Source organism: Carassius carassius, chromosome 41 (genome assembly GCF_963082965.1).
Source record: "Carassius carassius chromosome 41, fCarCar2.1, whole genome shotgun sequence".
NCBI classification, from domain to species: domain Eukaryota; kingdom Metazoa; phylum Chordata; class Actinopteri; order Cypriniformes; family Cyprinidae; genus Carassius; species Carassius carassius.
This window is the reverse complement of record NC_081795.1, coordinates 16738768-16759485: the sequence shown is the minus strand read 5'-3', so window position 1 is coordinate 16759485 and position 20718 is coordinate 16738768. Positions and strand designations below refer to the sequence as shown.

Below are 20718 nucleotides of genomic sequence, written 5' to 3'. Positions count from 1 at the left end.
GTCAAAGCATTCCCCATTTACACAGACCCGTGAAAACGAGGAAAGACGCTGGATTATGCATGCCAGGCCAGTAGTTGGCGATGTCACTTTGTGAAGAACAGCTACCGCGCACATACACATTCCTATAGACTGAACACGTAATATGCATGTGCACAGTTTTAGGTTTGCGTTTTTGTAGTTTACATGGAGACGTTAAGGGTATCGTTTTCAAAAAAAAAAAATACATTCTGATACAGGTTTTCAAAAGTTTGCATTTTCAGGTCCCCAAAACACCACTGTTGTGTAAATGAACAGCCCAAATGCATAAAAACTTTTCCAGTTCTACTTGAAAATGGGTTTGTGTAAACGCCCCCTTAACGTGCAAGTAAAGAATGGTCTCAGAACAAGACAGAAATAGTCAGTATAAATTGAACTTGTCGTGTCTATTGTACAATCTGTTCTGTCACGGTTTTAGAGTTTAGAGCATTACATGTAACCATTCAGCTGACGTAAATGCTAATCATCATAAAAATTTCGCAAGTGCTGACACATTCTTTTTCCGTTTAACTTCCGTTAACCAGATGTTGCAAAAAAACAAGTTTGCTCCATATGAGATGCTTCTGTGTTCCTATATTACTCCAAGTCGGAATGAAATGAAAATTAGCCTAATTACTGGAAATGCAGTGTATACAAACTTGCTTTAATAAAAATAAATATTTTACATAGCATTTATCAGCCAGCACTGCATTTCTCAAACGCATTGTGTGTATTTGATGTGAGTTGATCGTTCATTGGTGGCGATGGATCTACGATCTACTTAGGCTTATGATGCTTTTGGAAAACGCAGCCCAGATCTCTGAAAACTATTTTTTTTACAAGCTGGTGATTTCATATGGTGTAATTTTTATGGAAGCATACGATTTTTAGGGAAAAGGTAAGCATAAAGGTCTAAATCTAAGTCAGCAGGGTGTGAGCTGGGATTTTACAAACAAATCAAATCATACAAATAAGAATTAGTTACCAATTCACCAAAATTTACAATAGTAATGTTGTTTTAGTATTTAAATCTTTCAAACACCAACATCTCAAAATCCAGTCAACAAATGATGCTGAATGGAACAAAATTCCTGTACTATGTTTTTTTTCAATGTTGTTTGTTTCAATGCAACTTTAAAGCAATATTTTTCGGTAATTTTCAAGGATGCATTAAATCTATTTATATTTTACACAGCTGCCAAAAAGAGAAGACAATATTTTAAAGTTAAGCAATTATTCGATGCATTTTTCTTAACTTAAAAGTGTTTCCAAAACTCGTTTTTCTCCAGTGACAGAGAAATAATACTTAGGAGGAGAAAATGACATTTATTAGACAACAATCTGCACATGACATACAGCACTAGTAAAGCACTAGTTGTTTGCTTCAGTTTAAAATTTCACCAAGTGCTGCAAAATGTTGGTATTTAGATCTACCAGCTTATATGATTTTTTTCACAGTTCCTATGAAATGTCTATGGTTTTACCCTCAACCACTAACAGTGAAGAATTCATACTAGTTCACCAAGTGAATTTTCAGAGATTGTCTGCTAAAGACACCTGCATTAACCATGGACCGCAATGCTTGCAAACACCCTCGTTCAAATGGAATACCCAAGATCCTTCAATGCAGTAGAGAACCATATATCCTCAGAGGCATTTGTCTGCTATATTGAATTGCCCTGCTGTGTTTGCTGGCACAGGCTATGTGTTCACATAAATCGTTTCCTGTGGTGTAACATAGACCTGATGTCCTGCCGCATGTAAACTGCTTGAAAAGACTGCAGGACTGACAGGGATGCTTACAGGTGCACTTGTACAGTTATTTTAGTTGGGCAAAATCCCAGTGCTTATTATTCTTTATATCATATATCACATTCGCACTGCATAAAATACATATTTGGGGACCTATCACCTCATTTGTGAGTGTTCACACACTGTATACTCTGAAAATTGCCCTCCACCGTGCAGTACTTGCGTGATGCTCTTCACAGATCATATTTAACCCTTTATGTTTCCCTCTTGGAAAATTTATAGTTTCCCCTTAAACGAGTATTCCTTTGGATCTCCAGTGAAAATATCCAGTGGGACAGTTTGTCTTGTAGAGAGATGAATATTTCGACCCTCTGCACTTTAATAATATCGGAAATCTGGAGAAAGGATCTATCTACCTAATAACGGAGAAAGAAGAACAGCTATAAATCTCATCTGATGGACCCACATTTAGCAATGGACCATGCCATGTACTGCTCTTCTGCTGCAAATGCATGTTCTGATTCATTCTGTCACACACACACACACACACACACACACTAGCGCTCAGCACAACGTACACACAGTCTTACAGGGCCGAAGATGCCCATGAGCATGCAAGTTCTAGATAATAGAAAATGCAGTGGACACTTGATGTTGACACATTGATGGATGAAGATGTCCACCTTTCAATGCAAAAGGAGTGAAGGGTCTTTTTTATTTGGATATAGAACACTATAATACTATAATCTGCTAAAGGCAGCACTAGAAACAATCATTATTTGTTTAAAGCACTGCACTATTGGCGATCTCCTGCAGACCACCAGTCCAACATATCAGTGAGATCAAAAAAACAAAGTCATTCTCAATCAAACAATGCTTGTTTAAGAAGAAGATACCTCAAAAGGAGTGGCTTTGTTGAGGAGAGGTTGAGCAATTTTCACCTGACAGATGATGGGAAAAACCCCATAGACTTACAATGACAGAAGGACACAAACCATTCTTAAGGTTCAGAATAGGGATGCACATATATTGACCATTTGAACATTAACCGAAAGTAAGAATTTTTACCAATTAATACTATCAGTTAAATGATTGAAAAAAAAAATCCCCAAGTATTTTAATGTATGCTGCATGATAAAAAAAAAAAAAACACTATACATATATATTTTTGTTGACTCGTATGCACATGTTGACATGTGCATATTTCAATGAGCAAGCACCTGCTTCACCTTCCCTTAGTTAACTGATGTAGAATACGAAACACAATGGAAAGTGGCACTTGTGAACGTGTGGAACTCAGCAGCACTGAACAAAACACCGGTGTTTTGAGTGGATTGTAACTTAACCACCTCTGATTGGCCACTGCATTCATTAAATCAACAGATATGATTGGCTAGGACCAGCTGATGAAAAGTCCAGAACTGCAGATTGATGAGATTTTTGTGATGGCATGATGGTGTTATTTGCCAGGGGTCTAACACTTAACAGGCAGGCCTCCTATTGACACGTTCCGAAAAAAAAAAGTGCATGTTGTGAGGTAGGCCTGCTATTTGTTTTTATTTCTGACACACAAAAAAAAAGACTACGCCGGTAAGCTTATAGAAGGATTTAGTGTGTGTTTCCATTTTGTCTTAATCTTAATTTGTTCTTTAATTTGTTTATTTCTTAATTTATTAATGATTTAAGTGATCTGTATTAAGTGTAGGCCTATTTATTTATTCTTTTTTGTATAATATGGCATTTTCATAAATAAATATAAATATCCTGTGGTTTGTATGCAAACATACACTCTAAAAATGCTGGGTTCAGCCTTTTGGGTTGTTTATTGGTTTATTTTTTACATTTTTACCCAGGAGCTAGGTAGTGTGTTTTTATTATTTTAAATGAATTTTTTTTTAAAATAGGTTGACTGAATCAGCACTATGTCAAAAAACAACCCAACAAATAGGTTAATGTATAAAACCCAATAAACAGGGTCTAAATAACCCAGCATGTGTTCTGTCCAAAGATTTGCCTAAAGCTGGGTTGCCAAATAACCAAGAAATAATTGATTTTAACCCAGCATGAAAGTCCCAATTTATCCCCCAAATCTAACCATCAGTTGGGCTTAAGCTTTTCTTCAAAAGGTATCATACTAATTTATTTGAATTAGCCAGTGATTCGACAAAACCTAAAATAGTTGTGAATTGTCATGTTTTAAATATTAATTCAGAGTAAATATTTACATATAGTGTTTTACATATTTACTCAAAATTCACAAAAAAATTATTCATATGGAAACTTTTCAGAAGAAAAAACAAAACAAAACATGAATATTCCACACTAACCCATAAATTTAACCACCGTTATGACACAAGCAAGCAAGCAAAATAAACATACAAATTAGATCATATGTAAATAGTTACGAATGAGAGTTTGCTGGCATTTACTCAAAATTCACGAAAAAATAATATATATATATATATATTTAAAACATCGTTTATAATTCACTGATGCATCTGTTTATTGAATTCACAACTGACAAAAAGCCAAATAAACACTTTTGTTAACTGGCAACATGGATAATATCCATAGCGATAATTTCAACATTGCCAATTTAAAAAAAAAACATTTATTATAAAAATATAAAATAATGATTCATGATGTATTAATATAGTATCATGACTAAAAAAAAAAACGTTTTTTTTTTTTTTGTGAAATTTCATGAATTGTCCATTCTAATGTCCAGATATTTTTGCATGGCTATATTCTCCAAACTACTTTACTCAGATGTTCACACTGACGAGACTGAGTCATCAGGAAGTGACACCCTCCCTCGGTCTTCTTCAGTCCACATCTGACGATCTTCCCACAAGGTGAAAAAAGAGTGAAAGTGAGGACACCATCATGCTCCTCTAACCTTCTTAACTCCTAAGTTCAAGTGCAACAGCACAGAACACTACATATAGACTATAGATGCTAGCAGCGCACTATAAGATGCCTGCGCAACAGTGTGATGACTGACAGTGAGTTAGATAGCTTTGGAGAAATAGGTCATAGAGCTAAAAATACCTATCTGTGTGTCTCTCTCTCCTCTTGAAGACAAAGAGAGTCACTCCAGAAAAAAAAGTGAGTGAGCGAGTGAGTGCAATGAAGAGAACAGCCCACCAGTCTCAGAAGAGAAATGCCTTTATAGAATTGTGGCCCCTAATGCAAACAAACATTAAAAAGGGCCTGAGTCTAGAGATTGGGGGGGAAGGGTCTTCAGATTAAGAGCACAGTGTGAATAATTATAGAGATCTTATTTTTCTCAGATCAGCAAGGCAAAGCGGAATAACTATCCAAGAAGTCTGCGTCCTAGCAGATGACTGGAAGAGACAGGACAGCATCACTTTAGCAGACTGAGAGAGTTAGTCGAAGATAGAGGAAAAATAGACACAGTTAATGAAACTGTGTAATAACTAGAGAGATGTGATGACCAAGTGGAGGAAAAGAGACTGAACAAAGAGAAATAAACAACTAATCCAAAGATTCCCAATGAAATGCCATCAATTTGGTGAAGGCATGCCAGTTAGCAGATAATCAGCAATCAAAAGGCAGGCATAATTTAAACACCATCTTTTAAATATTAGTGATTTATAAAAGCCAGTAATGGACGTTGGCTTGGCTCCTCAACTGATATCTCTTCATGGCTTTAACTGGGTTCTTTGAAGAGGGCTATTGAAGAGTGCAACATCACAGTAATTCAGACGCTGAGTGAAACCCCTCTTTCTGTTCATTCACGTTTCTCATGCAAATATCTCAAATGCACCGAGAAGCACACCTGATATTGAATATGCATAAAAGCATCTGTCCACAGTCAACAACAAAGTTCACCGCTGATCGAACCAAAGAGAACCCAGTAAGATACTGCAGGTGTTGTCATGTATGAGTTACTTACATGAGTCACTGAGTCAAAACTGCAGTTTGATTCCTTTACAGAAAAGTGCTAAATAGTGCCACTAAGGTTAATGAATCACTTAATGGCTACAATCTAATGTACAATCGTATAACACTTTAAAATTAGGTCTCGTTGGTTAATGCAGTAACTAAGTAATAACATTTATTACAGTATTTATTTATCTGGGTCTAGCTCTAACTCTCCAGGCGTTGGTTACGTAAATTGCTTCCATTAAGAAAGATCATGTGAAGCACGGAGTAAGCTATATTTGCTGCACATATGTCCACACACACTTAATTTCTCAAGTCTGAATACATATTTTTACGAAAAACTTGACTGAATTCAAATTGTCAAAACCGTTAGTTTAAATTTGAGTAAGCTGTAGCCTATTGTAGCGCAAAAGTAACCAACTGACGAATGTTATTTCACCAGTATTACTCTCGTTTGTTTGTTTTTTTTCTTATATATACATTTTAAGTTATTCAAATTCTATAATTTGTCATAAGGTAAGAGTTCATTATCTCATAAAACCCTGCCTCCTCTCTGACTATGAACTTCCATTCACAAAGCAAAAATAATATGGATAATAATGAATAATTTATGTAGTCAAATGTTTGGCAGCAGTGTCCAGTGTAGTCACAGATTAGACAATCAAGTTAATTGATAATGTATAATTTGTGTCAAATGTGTAAAAGATAATGTATAATTTTACAAAATTTTATACAAAAATTATATATATATATATATATATATATATATATATATATATATATATTTATATATATATTATTATTATTATATTATTATATTATATTATATTATATTATATTATATTATATTATATATATTTTTTTTTTTTTTTTTCTTCTTCTTTTCCTGATTTGGAGAACGTTTTAAACCGCTCTACTGGGATGTTATCAGCAGCTGCAACCAAAATGCAACGTTGTGGAGACGTTTCAAGCTTGCTGGGTCCAGGTGGCCAGTCGTGGTTGTTAGCCTACATGAGAGAGATGCAACCTCCGGGTTAAAACCCCGGCACAGGTGCAATGTCCTCTTCATCAGAAGTAAAAGCTACACTCACATAGTCATGTCAAACACAAACATGTCTCCCCATTCGGAAGGTCTCCGTCTCTAGCAGACGAATGTAAAGCAATTTTTGGCACTGAGCCCGTGTGGCGTCTGCGTGCCGACCGCCGAAAAAAAAATGTGTCAGCGTGCACAAAGGAATCTAATGGAAACTTCACAGAATGTGCACAGAATTCTTCACAGAATGTGCACTGCTGCAACGGCGCATAAGAGATGTTACACGCCACTAAAATGCCATGTTTAATAAACATGTTCTTGCTTCTGAAGTAACATAAAGAATTAATTTCCACAATGCATGTAATTTGTACAACCGAATGTATGTGATCAGCGCGTGCAATGTAACCACTGAAAACCCGCTCTAAACTATAACATTTTCCAGTTCTGTCAGCTTTGCACCTAAATCCTCTAACAGACAGCATGCCAGTTCATTTTTGTTTGCCATCATATTATGTAAAAGCAAAAAGGTTCAAGTCGTTAATCTCGAGACTCGGAGACCAGTGAACTCTCCCGATTCCAGCACCAACAGCTGTAAGTTCCCAGTGATCAATACTGACCAGGGACGCCGGGTCAACATTCTCCACATTCCTCCATATCATCACTGTGCATATGCAGAAATGACACCCGAGACTCTGCACTTTATAACATGCCATATTTGCCCAGATGACAAAATGTCGCCGAATGCAGTATTATTTATTGCATTTCAACATGCATTCGTAGTTTAAACCTCGCCAGCATTTAATACTGTTAAAGATGTTTGTCTATTTGTGAATTAGAAAAAAAAAACGCTGTTTGTTGCATGACATGTATTCCATAGAGCATGAAAATATAAATATTTTTTTACTTACGATTTCAGAGGATTTTGGACCACTGTGGCCATTTTGATATAGAATGATACAATGTAAGACTGCAGATCCCCGGTATTGTACATGTAATATAGCAGCAATTTCAATTTCATTCATTCTCTGGGGCTGCGGCTGGATCGGCCAGCCAATAGGAGCACGACTGGCTGACGGTGAGTGCCGGGAAATGTAGTTTTTATCCCTTGATGGCTTCAGGGGTCAGACGCACGTGTACTACAAATAGCATAATGCACTGCGGTTAACTGTATACTAGTCCCGCCTTGATTTTGTTTGGGCAAGCCAAAACATCTACTGTAAAGTCAAGGTTGGATTGCTGGACTGTCTGTCAGTATAAATATTTTTGCTCTCATGTTGGTAGCTTCTTTGATTCGTAGAGAATTGGAAATATTTTTTTGAGAGTGATGGGCAGCCATGAAGAGCGATGAAGTCAATATTTATTTTCTTAGTATGCATATATTATATATTTTATATTAGAGATAATCCGAACATGTTTCGGTTGGCAGTTATCAAAATTATTATTGCATAGCTTTATTCTCTTTATATATATATGTGTGTGTGTGTGTGTGTGTGTGTGTGTGTGTGTGTGTGTGTGTGTGTGTGTGTGTGTGTGTAAATCATCTAAAGCATTTTTTTTATTATTATTTTAATTATTCTGTTTAAGAAATTAAACAGCTACAAAGGGCTCTTCAGTCCAGTTAACTGCAATGGCGCCACTTTGAAGGCATTCTGTGACATGTGATATTTATAGATCCCTGCTAACAAATATTTAATGAACCTTAGCAAGCTCTATGAAATGGCTCGGAACCCAAATGTCCTGTTAATTCATAAGGGAACACTGCCGAATTGGTGCAGTTTTAGGGGATTTTAGAGTTGAGCTAATCTTCAATTTAAGATATTGCACTGCAATCAATTCGCAAACTAAAATGAAACATTAGTTATATTCTGTGTGCAATTACCAATTAAGTATTTACCAGTTTTACAAAACTTCGATTTTTTTTAATCATACAATAATGAGTTAATGTGAGAGCGTCGTATCATGGTGACTTGCTTTTATTGACCTGGACAAACTTCTGTATTTTGCACACAAAGACTGCTGAGAGAATAGCGACAGAAAAGCCACTAGAGGACGGCAAAATGCTTAATAATCCACAATGAAAGCCAATAGTATGAAAGCGGCTGAAAGAGTAGCAACAGCGCCCTCTTGAGTTCAGAACAGCAGTAGCACTGTAGTCCTGGGACAGTTGTAGTCCAACTAGCTTTCCAGAGAGGTGTGATGGTTTTAAATCACGATGTCTGAAATGCTACCGAAAGATATGGAAGAGATTTCTCTCGGGCCTGTTAAAATAGACGAGGAGAAGGAAAACGGACGGAGTTTTCTCCTGGTGGACGAAAACGAAAGCTTGCAGGTTTGTTTTTGTTAGCTTCTGTGTTAGCTATCGCTCTATTAGGTAAACAGCACATGCTTTGTCTTGGTTGTTTTGATAGGTGTTTGTCAATTCACGAGCATGCTGGTAACTAATTATAGTGTGTGTAAAATAAATAATACACCGATGAACCAAGCCTGAACTGATAGTATAAGTGAATCACACGGAAGAGCTGTCTTTTGACAACATTTAGGGTTCTCACTGACATGCGATCTTTAGCCATTGATTATATCAAGGGTTTGTGTAGTTCTGGTCTTTTTTTTTTTGTCACATACATTCATGTCATGGCTTTAACATGTTATTCTGATGTACTTTGGTAATACCATGTTACCTATTAGCTGGAAAGCCTTAATAGAGAGTTTGGAGAGTTTAAAGTGTTTTCAGGAACCAGCCTGATCAGTAGTAGTCACTGTGATAGATTTTTTTTCTGTATAGAGACCCTTAAATTAAGCTTTATTATGCACTCAGTCTTTTGTTGTTTCAAACCCATATGACTTTATTTCTTCAGTGGAACACAAAAGGCTGGTTGACTCATTCACGATAGCATAATGATTGTCATTTTTGGGTGATCGGTCGCTTTAAGATCCTTACAAATGGTGATAGACAAAATCAGACAGACAGACAGGTGGGACAGGCGTCCAAGAGAAACCATTAACACACAATTCTGCAAACTCATCCGGAATTTGCATCCGATAACACATGTAGGCAGATTTAAAAAAAAAAAAAAAAAAATGTGTTTGTAGATATTTTAGTGATCTTCTAAAAAACACTGTGATCTTCAGCTGCTCAGAATTATTTTGTTATATTGCTATAATCTGTTATATTGTCTAAGTCATGTGATGGGATACGTGTTTTTTTTTTGCTGCATGTATTCCAGGCTTTGGCAGTGTTGAATTGATTTTAAATGAATTGGTAAACAGACAGACAGACAGACAGACAAATAGATAGATAGACAGTCATGTAGATAGTGTGACAGTTTCTGTTAACTTGATGTCCCTTGTACTCTTTCTCTCTCAGGTGAAGAATGAAGCTCAGTTTTTGCAGAAGTTGGGCTGCAGTGCTGCACAAGGAGTCAAAGTGCTGTCCATCTTTGGCAACACGGGCGATGGCAAGTCTCACACTCTCAATCACGTGCTCTTTGACGGCGAGGAGGTGTTCCTCACGTCTCCGTCTCCGTCCTCCTGCACGGTGGGCATATGGGCCGCTTACGAGCCGCGCCTGAACCTGATTGTGCTGGACACGGAGGGCCTGCTCGGTGCCACCAGTCAGCAGAACCGCCGGATGCGTCTGCTGCTGAAGGTCCTGGCCGTATCAGACGTGGCCATCTACCGCACGCGGGCCGAGAGGCTCCACAACGACATGTTCCAGTTCCTCGGCAGCGCGTCAGCCGCTTACCTGAAGTACTTCACACCTGAGCTCCGCGCTCTGTCTAGCCGCTGCGGGCTGGACGTGCCTCTCTCCAGCCTGGGACCTGCTGTTATAGTTTTCCAGGAGACTTTTCGCACTCAGCTGCTAGGCCAGGGTAAGTCAGAGCAAGCAGACTTTCACTGTTTACAAGGCCTGCAATGTTTATCAAAATGAATACAGCATTTTTCTGATACATGTTGTTGCCATAGGCTGTTGTATGACTAGCCTGGGGCAAAGAGATTGCTGTTTAAACTTGGGTCTGCACACCCTCATGGGGCCTAAACACATAGGAGGGGGTCTTTGAAAAAGTCCTGAATTTCAGACTAGTGGAGAATCCACAAGAAAAACCCAAGTTGTCAGTCAAACCAGGCTTTATTTGAAGCTCGATTGTTTCATCGTTCCTGCTATTATTTCTGTCTGCTTAGTGATGGGAATAAAAAAAAAAATTCTTGTCTCTTTAGTCAAATGACAAAATTTCAGAGAGATTTAATTGGAGTCTGTAATATACATGGGCCATGGAGAAAATGATGATTTTTATCTGTTATTTTAATTAAAAAAAATAATGCATACAAACAAAGACTTAAATGCATGATGAGCATGCTTTTAATTTTTGATTTAAGATTTCTTTTGAGCTGTACTGATATCATAATGAGAAAAAACTCCTCTTTAAAAGAATTAAATTCTTGAAAATAAAACCTTCAGTTGTCTGACACAATCTTTTATCATTATTTTTTAGAAAAAAGATTTTTTCATTTTTACAAAATGAATCATCACCTCCAAATCAAAATCATGTAATGAAAAAAAAAACCTGGGGAAAAAACCCTAAATTAATAATTCATTATATTTTATACAAAAAAATACTGTTAAATATTTTTTTTAAATTGTGCTCTCACATGTATTCAAAGTGTATTCGATATGTGTTTACTGTTTACCTACTGGTTAGAACAACTTTCATAATTTAACTTTTTTTTTTTATATGGTTGAAACATTTTTAAAATATTATGAAACCAAGATTGCAAAGAGATAAAGATATAAGATATAAATGAATATAAAATTGCATCTTCAGGTCCCTTATTTGCTTCTATAAAAGATTGCTTAAAAAAGCCTTTTTTAAATCATTTGTCTAAAAGAACATAAAAGATTGAGTTTTTTTATGGTTAAGCAACTAGTTATCTAACATAGACAGCAGGACAATCCCAAGGCAGGGTGACTCAGGTGTGCAGGGTAACCAAATCACACTACTGCACTATTATAATTATGCCCTTGGGTTAACCCCAGGTCTTCAGCATACTGTAAATCATGGTACATTAAAAGTGTTTTATAAAGCGCATAAAAAAGCTTTAAATGTCTGTAAATGTTTCTTCATCTTTTTTTTATTTTGAAACGATTGAATTAGTGCCACCCAATGAAGTGTGTCAGGCTAGAGAAATAAGGCTAGGTCTTGTTTTCTTATGCAGATGGCTCTGTCCTGGGGCAAGCAGACACACTGCTGCAAAAGCGCTTCCATGATTTGGGCCAGAGCACAGACGCCTTCAGCTCCGTTCAGTACGTGGGCACCCAAACCATCACTCCCCCCACAGACTACTCCCAGTTAGTGCAGATAGTCAATCATCAGGTGAACAACACATCCCAGCGAGCCCCACGCCAGCCCGCCATTGTGTTCAGTGCACTGCAGGTACAGTAGCTCCTCAGACTTTTCTCTCTGTGTGTAGAGTGCCCCCCCCAAAAAAAAATTTAGACATTAAAAGCTTTCATATTTGGTTCGATATTTTGTATCTAAAAGTTCAAAATGTAATCATCATTTATTCATTCTCATTCCAAACCTGTGTGAGTTTATTTCCTCTGTGGGACACAAAAGGAGAAGTTTAGCAGAATGTTGACAGTGCTCTCTTCTGTCAAGTTCCAAAAATGACTTAAAGCGCCATAAAAGTGGTGCTTTTGACTCTCTCTTTAAATAAACATGCACTATCATTCAAAAGTTTTTGGTACGCATGATTTATTTTTTTACAGATAAATGTTTAAATGTTTACATTTATTCAGAAAGATTGTGTTAAATTGATGAACATTTAAATAATAACAAAATAGTGGCTTTTAAGTTGTTACAAAATATTTCTATTTTAAATAAATGACATTCTTTGGAACTTTCTGGTAATGGAAAAAAAAATATATATATATATATATATTATAAAATATCTAAAAATAATAATATTAAGCAGTACGATTGTTTTCAACACTTATAATAGTGTTTCTTGAGCACCAGGGTTACTGTAGTTAATTCAAACTAAAACCATAAAACATTTAGTTTATCTTGATGCGCTAATTAATAAAATCTAAAGTAAAAAGTAACATTGTAACGAAACTTAAAAAGGAAAACAAAATAAATAAATACTAATTCAAAATACTAATAAAGCTTATATCTAAAATAACGCACTTAAGCACCAGATCGGCATATCAGAATGTTTTCTGAAGGATCATGTGAAAGCCTGGTGTAATGGTTGCTTAAAATTCAGCTTTCCCATCACAGGAAAACAAATATTGTAAAATATATTAGAATAGGAAACCATAATTTTAAAGTGTAATAATATTTCACAATATGGCTGTTTCTACCATATTTTAAATCAAATAAATGCAGCCTTGTTGAACATAAGTGACTTCTTTTTAAAGACGTCTTACCAATCCCAAACTTTTAAACAGTATTGAACTTAAGTGTGATTTAAGTGTCCTAAACTACTTTTCGGGGTGAGTGTATGCATGCGCTTCACTGGACTCCTCTCCTCTCCTCTGCTCTGCTCTCTCTCAGGCCTTGAGCGACAGGTTCTGTGGCGAGATCTCAGATGACAAATTCAGCATATGCTCCTTCTTTCCTGATGAATATTTCACTTGCCCATCAGTCTGTCTCAGCTGCAAGTAAGTCCACACAGGCATCTCTTCAAGCTGTGGCCTTTTTTTAATTGGAGGTTGTTGTTGAATGCACAGAAGCATTATGTTTGATGCATAACAAATTAAAAAAATTGCTGCATTGTCACACATCAGACTCTAATTTCATCACATCAACACTGAGCCATTTCATAATGTTATGATTTGCAGTTAATAAAGAAATAGGATCTCTATTCAGCATGCAAAACAAATATATGGAAATGAGTTGCACATGAATGTAATTAGATCTCGAGTCGTTTGTTATTGTTTTAGCTTGTGTGTGTGTGTGTGTGTGTGTGTGTGTGTGTGTGTGTGATTTAATAGAGCCATACTCTTAAAGAATACTTAAGAACTTGCAAATCATAACTAACCTCTCCAAAATCCCATGGCTTTAGTGTTCGGTGTAAGATCGGCATGAACCACCAGAAAGACGGGGTCCCACACATGGCTGATGGATTATGCCAGTATGCCCACCAATACAACAATAAAGTTCTCATTTGTAAGGTAAGATCTCACTGTCATGGCCAGTTCTTAAGGTCAAAATAAATGTTTTTTGTTTTGTATCATCTAGTTTAGTTGTCTATTCAGTTTTTTTGTTGTTTCATTTTGATTAGTTTTTGTTTTAGTTTGTTTGTGCTTTTATATGTTTTTTTTGTTTTGTTTTTTAGGTGGGGCCCTAAATAAAGTTGTATTTTTTTTTTGTTTTACTTTTTTTATTACTTAATGTTTTTTGTTGTTGTGGTTGTATCTGGAGTTTTTTATTTTTATTGAATTTTTTGTGTGTGTTTCTAAGTTTTTTATGGAATTATTATTATTATTATTATTTATTTTTTTCAATTGAAGTTACTCCTAAATGTAATGTAGGAACTTTCCATTTTTAAGGTTCCTAATATTGTTTTGGGTCTAATAGGATTACATGCATGCAATGTCCAAAAATGCTGATGTTTTCTTAAAATATGCATTTAATATCATCTCATTTTCCAGTGATTCTCAAATCACTTCAAAGAAGTTATCGGATTCAGTTTTTCTAAACCCCTCCTTTCCGTGAGCCTACTCTGCTCTGATTGGTCAGATGGCCCAGTCTGTCGTGACTGGTCTACCGCCTACAGCGCAATGCCTTAGATCCGTATTTTGAAAACTGATAGAAAATATAAACATCAGTTGTCAATAAAAGGACGTGTTTGTGGGCGGGGTCAAGTTGTTCGCAGCCGGCCAATGTAGAACATAGGCGGGAATTATGCAAATATGTTGCTTCAAATTACCGATGACTTGTTTGGGCTGTACAGAGTAGATTCTTTATTTTGTGAGACAATAACTTTGTTTATGATGCACTTTCGGCTTCACAACTTTGCAAATCGTTTACATTCACAATCATACAGCTACATTACACACTAGATGAAAGACAATATTAGAAATGGCACTCTTCTGTGTAGCTGCTTTGAAACGGTTTGTATCGAGAAAATTTAATCATTAATTTTATTTTTATTATAATTTTGTATCTTGTGTTTGTAGTTTTTTTTTTGGTTTTAGTTTTTTGGTTTTTATTTTCATTTTGATTAGTAAAAATTTTTTTTGTGGTGTTTATTTTTATTTTTATAATTTATTAGTTATTATTGTTTTATTTGTTAAATTTTTGTTGCACTATTGATGTTCACTTTGGCGGTGCCAACATGCCATTTTGTTTTTCATGTCAAAAAATTATAGAAAATTAAATTTAAATTCAAACTGCGCTTGTCAGATTGCGCTTCATTCAGATGAATCCGTTTGCAAAAACTGTCCTATATGGATTTTCAATCTGAAAAGAAAGGATACTAGATGGATGGAAAGGATGATAAACCATTTCTTTTACCCATGCAGAGGTGTTATGAGAGCGGAAGAGAAATGATTGTCATACCAAAAACATCTGCCTCTTCAGATAACCCATGGCTTGGTCTGGCCAAGTATGCGTGGTCAGGGTGAGTAAGAGTTTTTCTTACTGAAACCAGCCTCTGAAGCTGGTCCTCGTCCAAGCTCTGAACCCTTGTTCTACAGATATGTTTTAGAGTGTCCCAGTTGTGGCATCATCTACCGGAGTAGACAGTACTGGATGGGTAACCAGGATCCAGAGAGCATTGTGGTGCGGCCAGAGGTCAAGCATGTCTGGCAGGGGGTGAGTTGTTTTTCCTGTGTCCCATCCATGTGCTGACTCCATTGATGCTCACGGTGGTTAATGTTGTATTTGTGCATGTAGACCGATGCCTTCCAGATAGATCATCAGAATGCAGCTCAGCGGGTTTTGGATGGAATGACTTATATAATCCAATCAGTGACAGAATACAGCTCAGGCCCAACTAAGGCCGTCACCGCCTGGCTCACAGACCGGGTGGCTCCACCTTACTGGAAACCCAACTCTGAAATCATCGTGAGTTGACATGCCCTATACGAATAGATGAAAGACAATGTCAAGTTACACTCATTTATGCAAATTTCGAATTTCATAGCATGCAAAAGATGTCAAAATGTCAATCAAATCGATTGTTTTAGTTTGTAATAACATCATGTTTGTTTGTTTAGGAATGTAATGGTTGTAAGAGAGCGTTTGAGGAGGCGGAGAGGAAACACCACTGTCGGGCATGTGGGGAGGGTTTCTGTCAGGCCTGCTCCACTCACAGCATGCCAGTGCCCGAGAGGGGCTGGGGCGGCACCCCTGTACGAGTGTGTGATGCCTGTTACCAGCAGGGAGGACCCCAGCACACTGGACAGGGTGAGGACTTATTCTGGAGTTATTCTTACACTTCCTAAGTTTACATTACCTACCAAAAGTGTTGGGTTGGCAAGCCTTTTTCACTTATGCTTACAGAGGCTGCATTTATTTGATCAAAAATACAGTAAAACAGTAATATTGTGCATTATTTTTACAATTAAAAAATCGTTTTTTCCCCATTTAAGTTTTTTTTTTTTTGGTGACATTGTACATTAAAAAAACATTCCTGTAAATGTACCAGAATTAGTCAGATGTAATAATTACATAGTACAAATCATACAGTATTCTATTAAAAAAACAATTGGATCAAGTAAAACAATGAAAACGCTCCTACTGTGTCCAAAAACTGGGTAAAACTTCAGACCCAAATTGTTTTCCATGTATGTGCATCATGCAGAATTTTTGGTCTTGTAAAAAATGCAATATTCTCCAGGGTTATTGATTGAGTTGTGCTTTCCAAACCAGTTTTTAATGGTCTCAGTGTTGGATGTTGATGGTTTGCCGAGCTGAGACTATATTCTCTCCCCTGCAGTGGCTGTTACAGAACCCCGGGCACTAGTCGCCCGCAGGGTGGCAGAAGTAGCTCAGTCAACACTGGATATGGTCTCCACCGCAGTGGACTACCCCCTGTGTGAGTGTTGCCACTTAAATACACTCTGAATTTACCCTAGAGAATTGTATTATATATAATGCAGAGAAAGAGAGTTTATTTTAGTTTTTTGTTTTGTTTGTCCTGTCTTCAGGTTTAGTAAAGGGAGTTGCGAGACCAGACTATTGGATCCCAGACCATGAGATCACCCAGTGCCACAGCTGTGCCAAACCCTTCACCCCCAGCATACACAAGCACCACTGCCGGGCATGCGGTCAGGGAGTGTGTGGGAACTGCTCGACTAAGACCAGGCCAGTGCCGTCTCGAGGCTGGGACCACCCTGTGCGAGTGTGTGACGGCTGCGCTGACCGCAGGGATTCCCTTTGAAATGCTGCGCTGCTGTAATACAGCCTGGAGCTCAGATCCAGTTTGTAGGCCGTTTTCAAGCCTCAACCAGTGTAATCATGGCTGGGGGGAAATATGAAACCCACTGCAGTTGCATAGACAAACACTCGGGCTCTTCAAAGCATTAGCTGCAAAGTTAGAGGATGAAGATATCTGGGTTATATTTCATCTTAAAAATCAATAGAGAAAAAACAAACAAAAAAAATAGGTTAATTGTCTTAAGCATTTTTTATTTTCCTTTTGACTTCAGGATGAATAAACTTTTGTTTTTTTGTGAGATTTGCTGCAGAAATTAAAAAGAGGAAAATAGAAAATACTGCCGCTAATAGTTTTAATAGATTCTAGCTAATTGACTAGTGCTGAACGCAAACTGTCTTCTAAAAGTGTTTTTCTGTAAATAATTTGTTGATTAAACATCTTAATGTTTCTATCCCAAAGATAAGAAATAACCTCCATAGCAGACGAAAAGACAGTGAGCAAGAGCAGTACAAATGAACACATCTAATACACAGTGAATTATCATTTGAGATAAGTAGGAGATGTTTCACATCTAAGCTAATTAAAAAAACCTTATATTTTATTCCAGGAACAGAAGTTAAGTTAAGCAGTGCAGTTTATCATGTGATGAATCCTCTGAGTTCATATCTCGTTGTATTTTTTTATCAGCATTGTCCTTTACTACACATTCTATACTTTTCTCAAATAACTGCACTTTACCTAATGTTTACTACTACTTTAGTTGAGAGCCGTATAACCTAATACATAAGATGCAAACTGTGCATATATATAATGAAAACTGAATTATTCTCCATCATTTATAGTGCCTGATGTATCTCAACCACTATCTTGCTGAGCTGAGCAGTCACAGCAGGATAACTCCTACTGTTTGTACAGCTCATAAAATGGCTTATATATGGCACTTTATTCATATTTGATTGGAGAGAATCCATGTGGAATTTCTTAGAGGGATCATTTACCCAAAAATGAAAATGATATCCTCGTATCCATAGTACACTTCCATATATATATATATTTTAGTTACCAACAATCTTCAAAATATCTTCTTTTATGTTCAACAGAAGAAAGAAACTCAAACAGGTCTTGAATTGGTCATGAGGGTGAGTTTTCATTTTTGGATGAACTATCCCTTTAGCTGTGATGTTTATGTTTTTTTTTTATGGTTCTGCTTTTTATATTTTTTATCTGGAATTGAACATTGTAGTCTTCTATGAAGGGATTTAACCAAAGCAATGGTTTTAATTGCATACAAGCGAACCTGCATTTGACAATCCTGCAATCTTTGTTTTGACTGGCCGGTACTGTTTTTCAGGCTTTTAATCAGAACATTAAAGTTATTTCAAAACAGCCTGACCTCTTGATTCACAAGATAACAGACATCAATGGAAAGGAATGGCTTCTAGCTCTGTAAGTGAACAGACGCGAGGACTGTTCAGGAGGTAGAGGTCTAGATTTGCTTCTCCAGGGGCTTAAATAGATGAAATCTGGTTTAAATCATGGAGGCTGTACTCACATTTCCTCCATTACTGTCTGCCTCATCACATCTGCAGGAGACTGTAAAGATTGTAATGTCAGCACTTGTGTGAGTGTTATTAAGAAGATCACACACACACACACACACACACACACACACACACACACACACACACAGGGATGCTGATCGTGGTATTATAACTGACACAGTTCTCTTATATCAGTCCTTTTAGTTTTTCAATTTCTGATACTGAAACAGAAGTATTGTGTAAAATTAGAAATATAATGTCATTTTAATTAAGTTTTGAATAAAAGTGTTCATTTACTTTTTAAATCTTACTCTTAAAACTTTGGAATAGTAATGTAAATGTTTTCTTTTTTTTTTTTAATCAATGCTTTCAACATTGATGGTAATAAGACATGTTTGATGACACACATGTACATTTTAGTAGATTTCGATGTTCATTCATCAGTTAATCTGTCAGTAATTTTTATATAATTATTTAGAAACGTTATTCATTCCACATTATTTTCAGTAAAACTTTAAAACAAGTGGCCCCGAGAACATTAAACATAAAATGGCAATATTTGGTCCTTGAATCAGTTATTATTAATCAGTTGTTATGAACTAAAATGATTAAATGTTACAAATGACGAGGAGTTGAAATAAAATGTAAACGTTAGATTAAATTAAAATTAAACTTTAAAAAGCTTAAATGTTAGAAATGTTGCTTTGGCAGCAAACTGCAATAAGTTTAAGTACTAAAATACTAAAACAGAAATAAAAAATAAAGCTAAATAGAAATATTTTGAATGATGATGATGATAAAGAACATAAAATGACAAAAACTTAAAATTAAGATGAAAAATGAAAATAAAATATTAATAAATAATATAATAATATTAAAATAACACCATGGTCCTGATTTTTTTTTTAAATGCACTACTAGACTGTAACCAGCAGAGGGAGGCAACATTGCTCTCAGAAAGAGACCCACTGAGTCACCCATTGATTTAGGATTTCACTCATTGCAGGATCTTACATAGAGGCAGTTTTTTTTTTTTACAAATATTAAAACTTTATTTTTATTATTTTTGACCATGACAATAGACCTCACTCACTCAACACTGCCAAAAACTGCAGTCTCCAGCTCTGGTTGATTTAAGGATAAACGGATGAAAATAGCCCCATGTTTCCTGACTCTACTGTTTAATCCAAGAGTCTTTTATCATTTATATTGTTCTTGTACAGGAGGAGAAAGATTGGTGCACCAGAAAACGATCTGGAGCACAAGAAATGTTGTAATGCACTGCTGACACATTTCACACCTCATAACTTCATCATGACAGGAAACACTTCAATTTTAGCAAAATTCAAGATGGATTTATATTTTCGGTATAGATTTGGTCTTTATGTTTCATAGATTTTGACAACTAGCCCCGGTCTCCCTCAATTCCAAAAAGATGGAGAGAAGCAAAAGCTATTTATTGTTACTTCTGTGTTGTTATATGATATTTGGGTGCAGTCTTAATCATTATATTTCACTATAAGCTTGTTTATCAGTCTCATAAAATGCATAAGATTATTTGCCTGGAAAGAATAGTTCACTGCAGGACGCTGTCATGCAGTTTGTTTTCATCTCCTCCAGCAGGTGCACGTGCTAGGACTGAGCTCCAGCGACAAAACCAACACCACGTGCCGGTTCAGCAGAAAGCATTATTATAATTCCTTAATCCCCATTTCATACATTATTTCAACTGGAACAGCACTGACAGACAGACACTCTCCATTTGGTTTAAACTTAATTTGGGCCATTGTTTTATTTGAATTCACATATGGACTGCAAATAGCCTGCTTAAGAGAACAAATCACGTTGCCAAAAAATAAATTAAAACTGCAGTGGATGCATCAATGCAGAATCTTATATAGCCTACTCACCAGTGTCTTTTTTTCATACTGGAAGCCTTTGTAAGTTTAATTTATATCCGGGGCCAGTGTTTTTCTGCTTACTGTGGCTCTTTTGGATGTTTATTAATGGTTGTTTTGCTTTTCGAATGCATGGCAACTCATCCTGCACTGTCCCGTTTTCATCCACACAGACACTCTGTGG

General features: G+C 36.3%; 2 protein-coding genes across 3 annotated transcripts in view; one reads left to right on the top strand and one right to left on the bottom strand.

Annotated features, from left to right (window-relative positions):
• The window catches only part of LOC132122893 (zinc finger protein neuro-d4-like), a 45473-nt gene extending 37716 nt beyond the window's left edge, over positions 1-7757 (bottom strand). Inside the window, exon 1 of one of the 2 annotated variants that reach the window (XM_059533388.1) lies at positions 7618-7757. In XM_059533388.1, coding sequence (XP_059389371.1) covers positions 7618-7727 — 110 coding nt within the window. In that variant the 5' untranslated portion in view covers positions 7728-7757. The remainder of the gene's footprint in view (positions 1-7617) is intronic. The other variant, XM_059533389.1, reaches the window with a different exon arrangement.
• A 1053-nt stretch (positions 7758-8810) lies between these two features.
• LOC132122892 (zinc finger FYVE domain-containing protein 1-like) lies at positions 8811-17100 on the top strand. Its single transcript, XM_059533387.1, has 11 exons — positions 8811-9038; positions 10074-10578; positions 11921-12138; positions 13264-13370; positions 13775-13883; positions 15237-15334; positions 15411-15528; positions 15610-15780; positions 15933-16122; positions 16655-16753; positions 16866-17100. Exons 1-11 carry the CDS (start codon positions 8922-8924, stop codon positions 17096-17098), a joined length of 1965 nt encoding a protein of 654 aa, XP_059389370.1. The 5' UTR covers positions 8811-8921; the 3' UTR covers positions 17099-17100.
• Positions 17101-20718: the final 3618 nt, after the last annotated feature.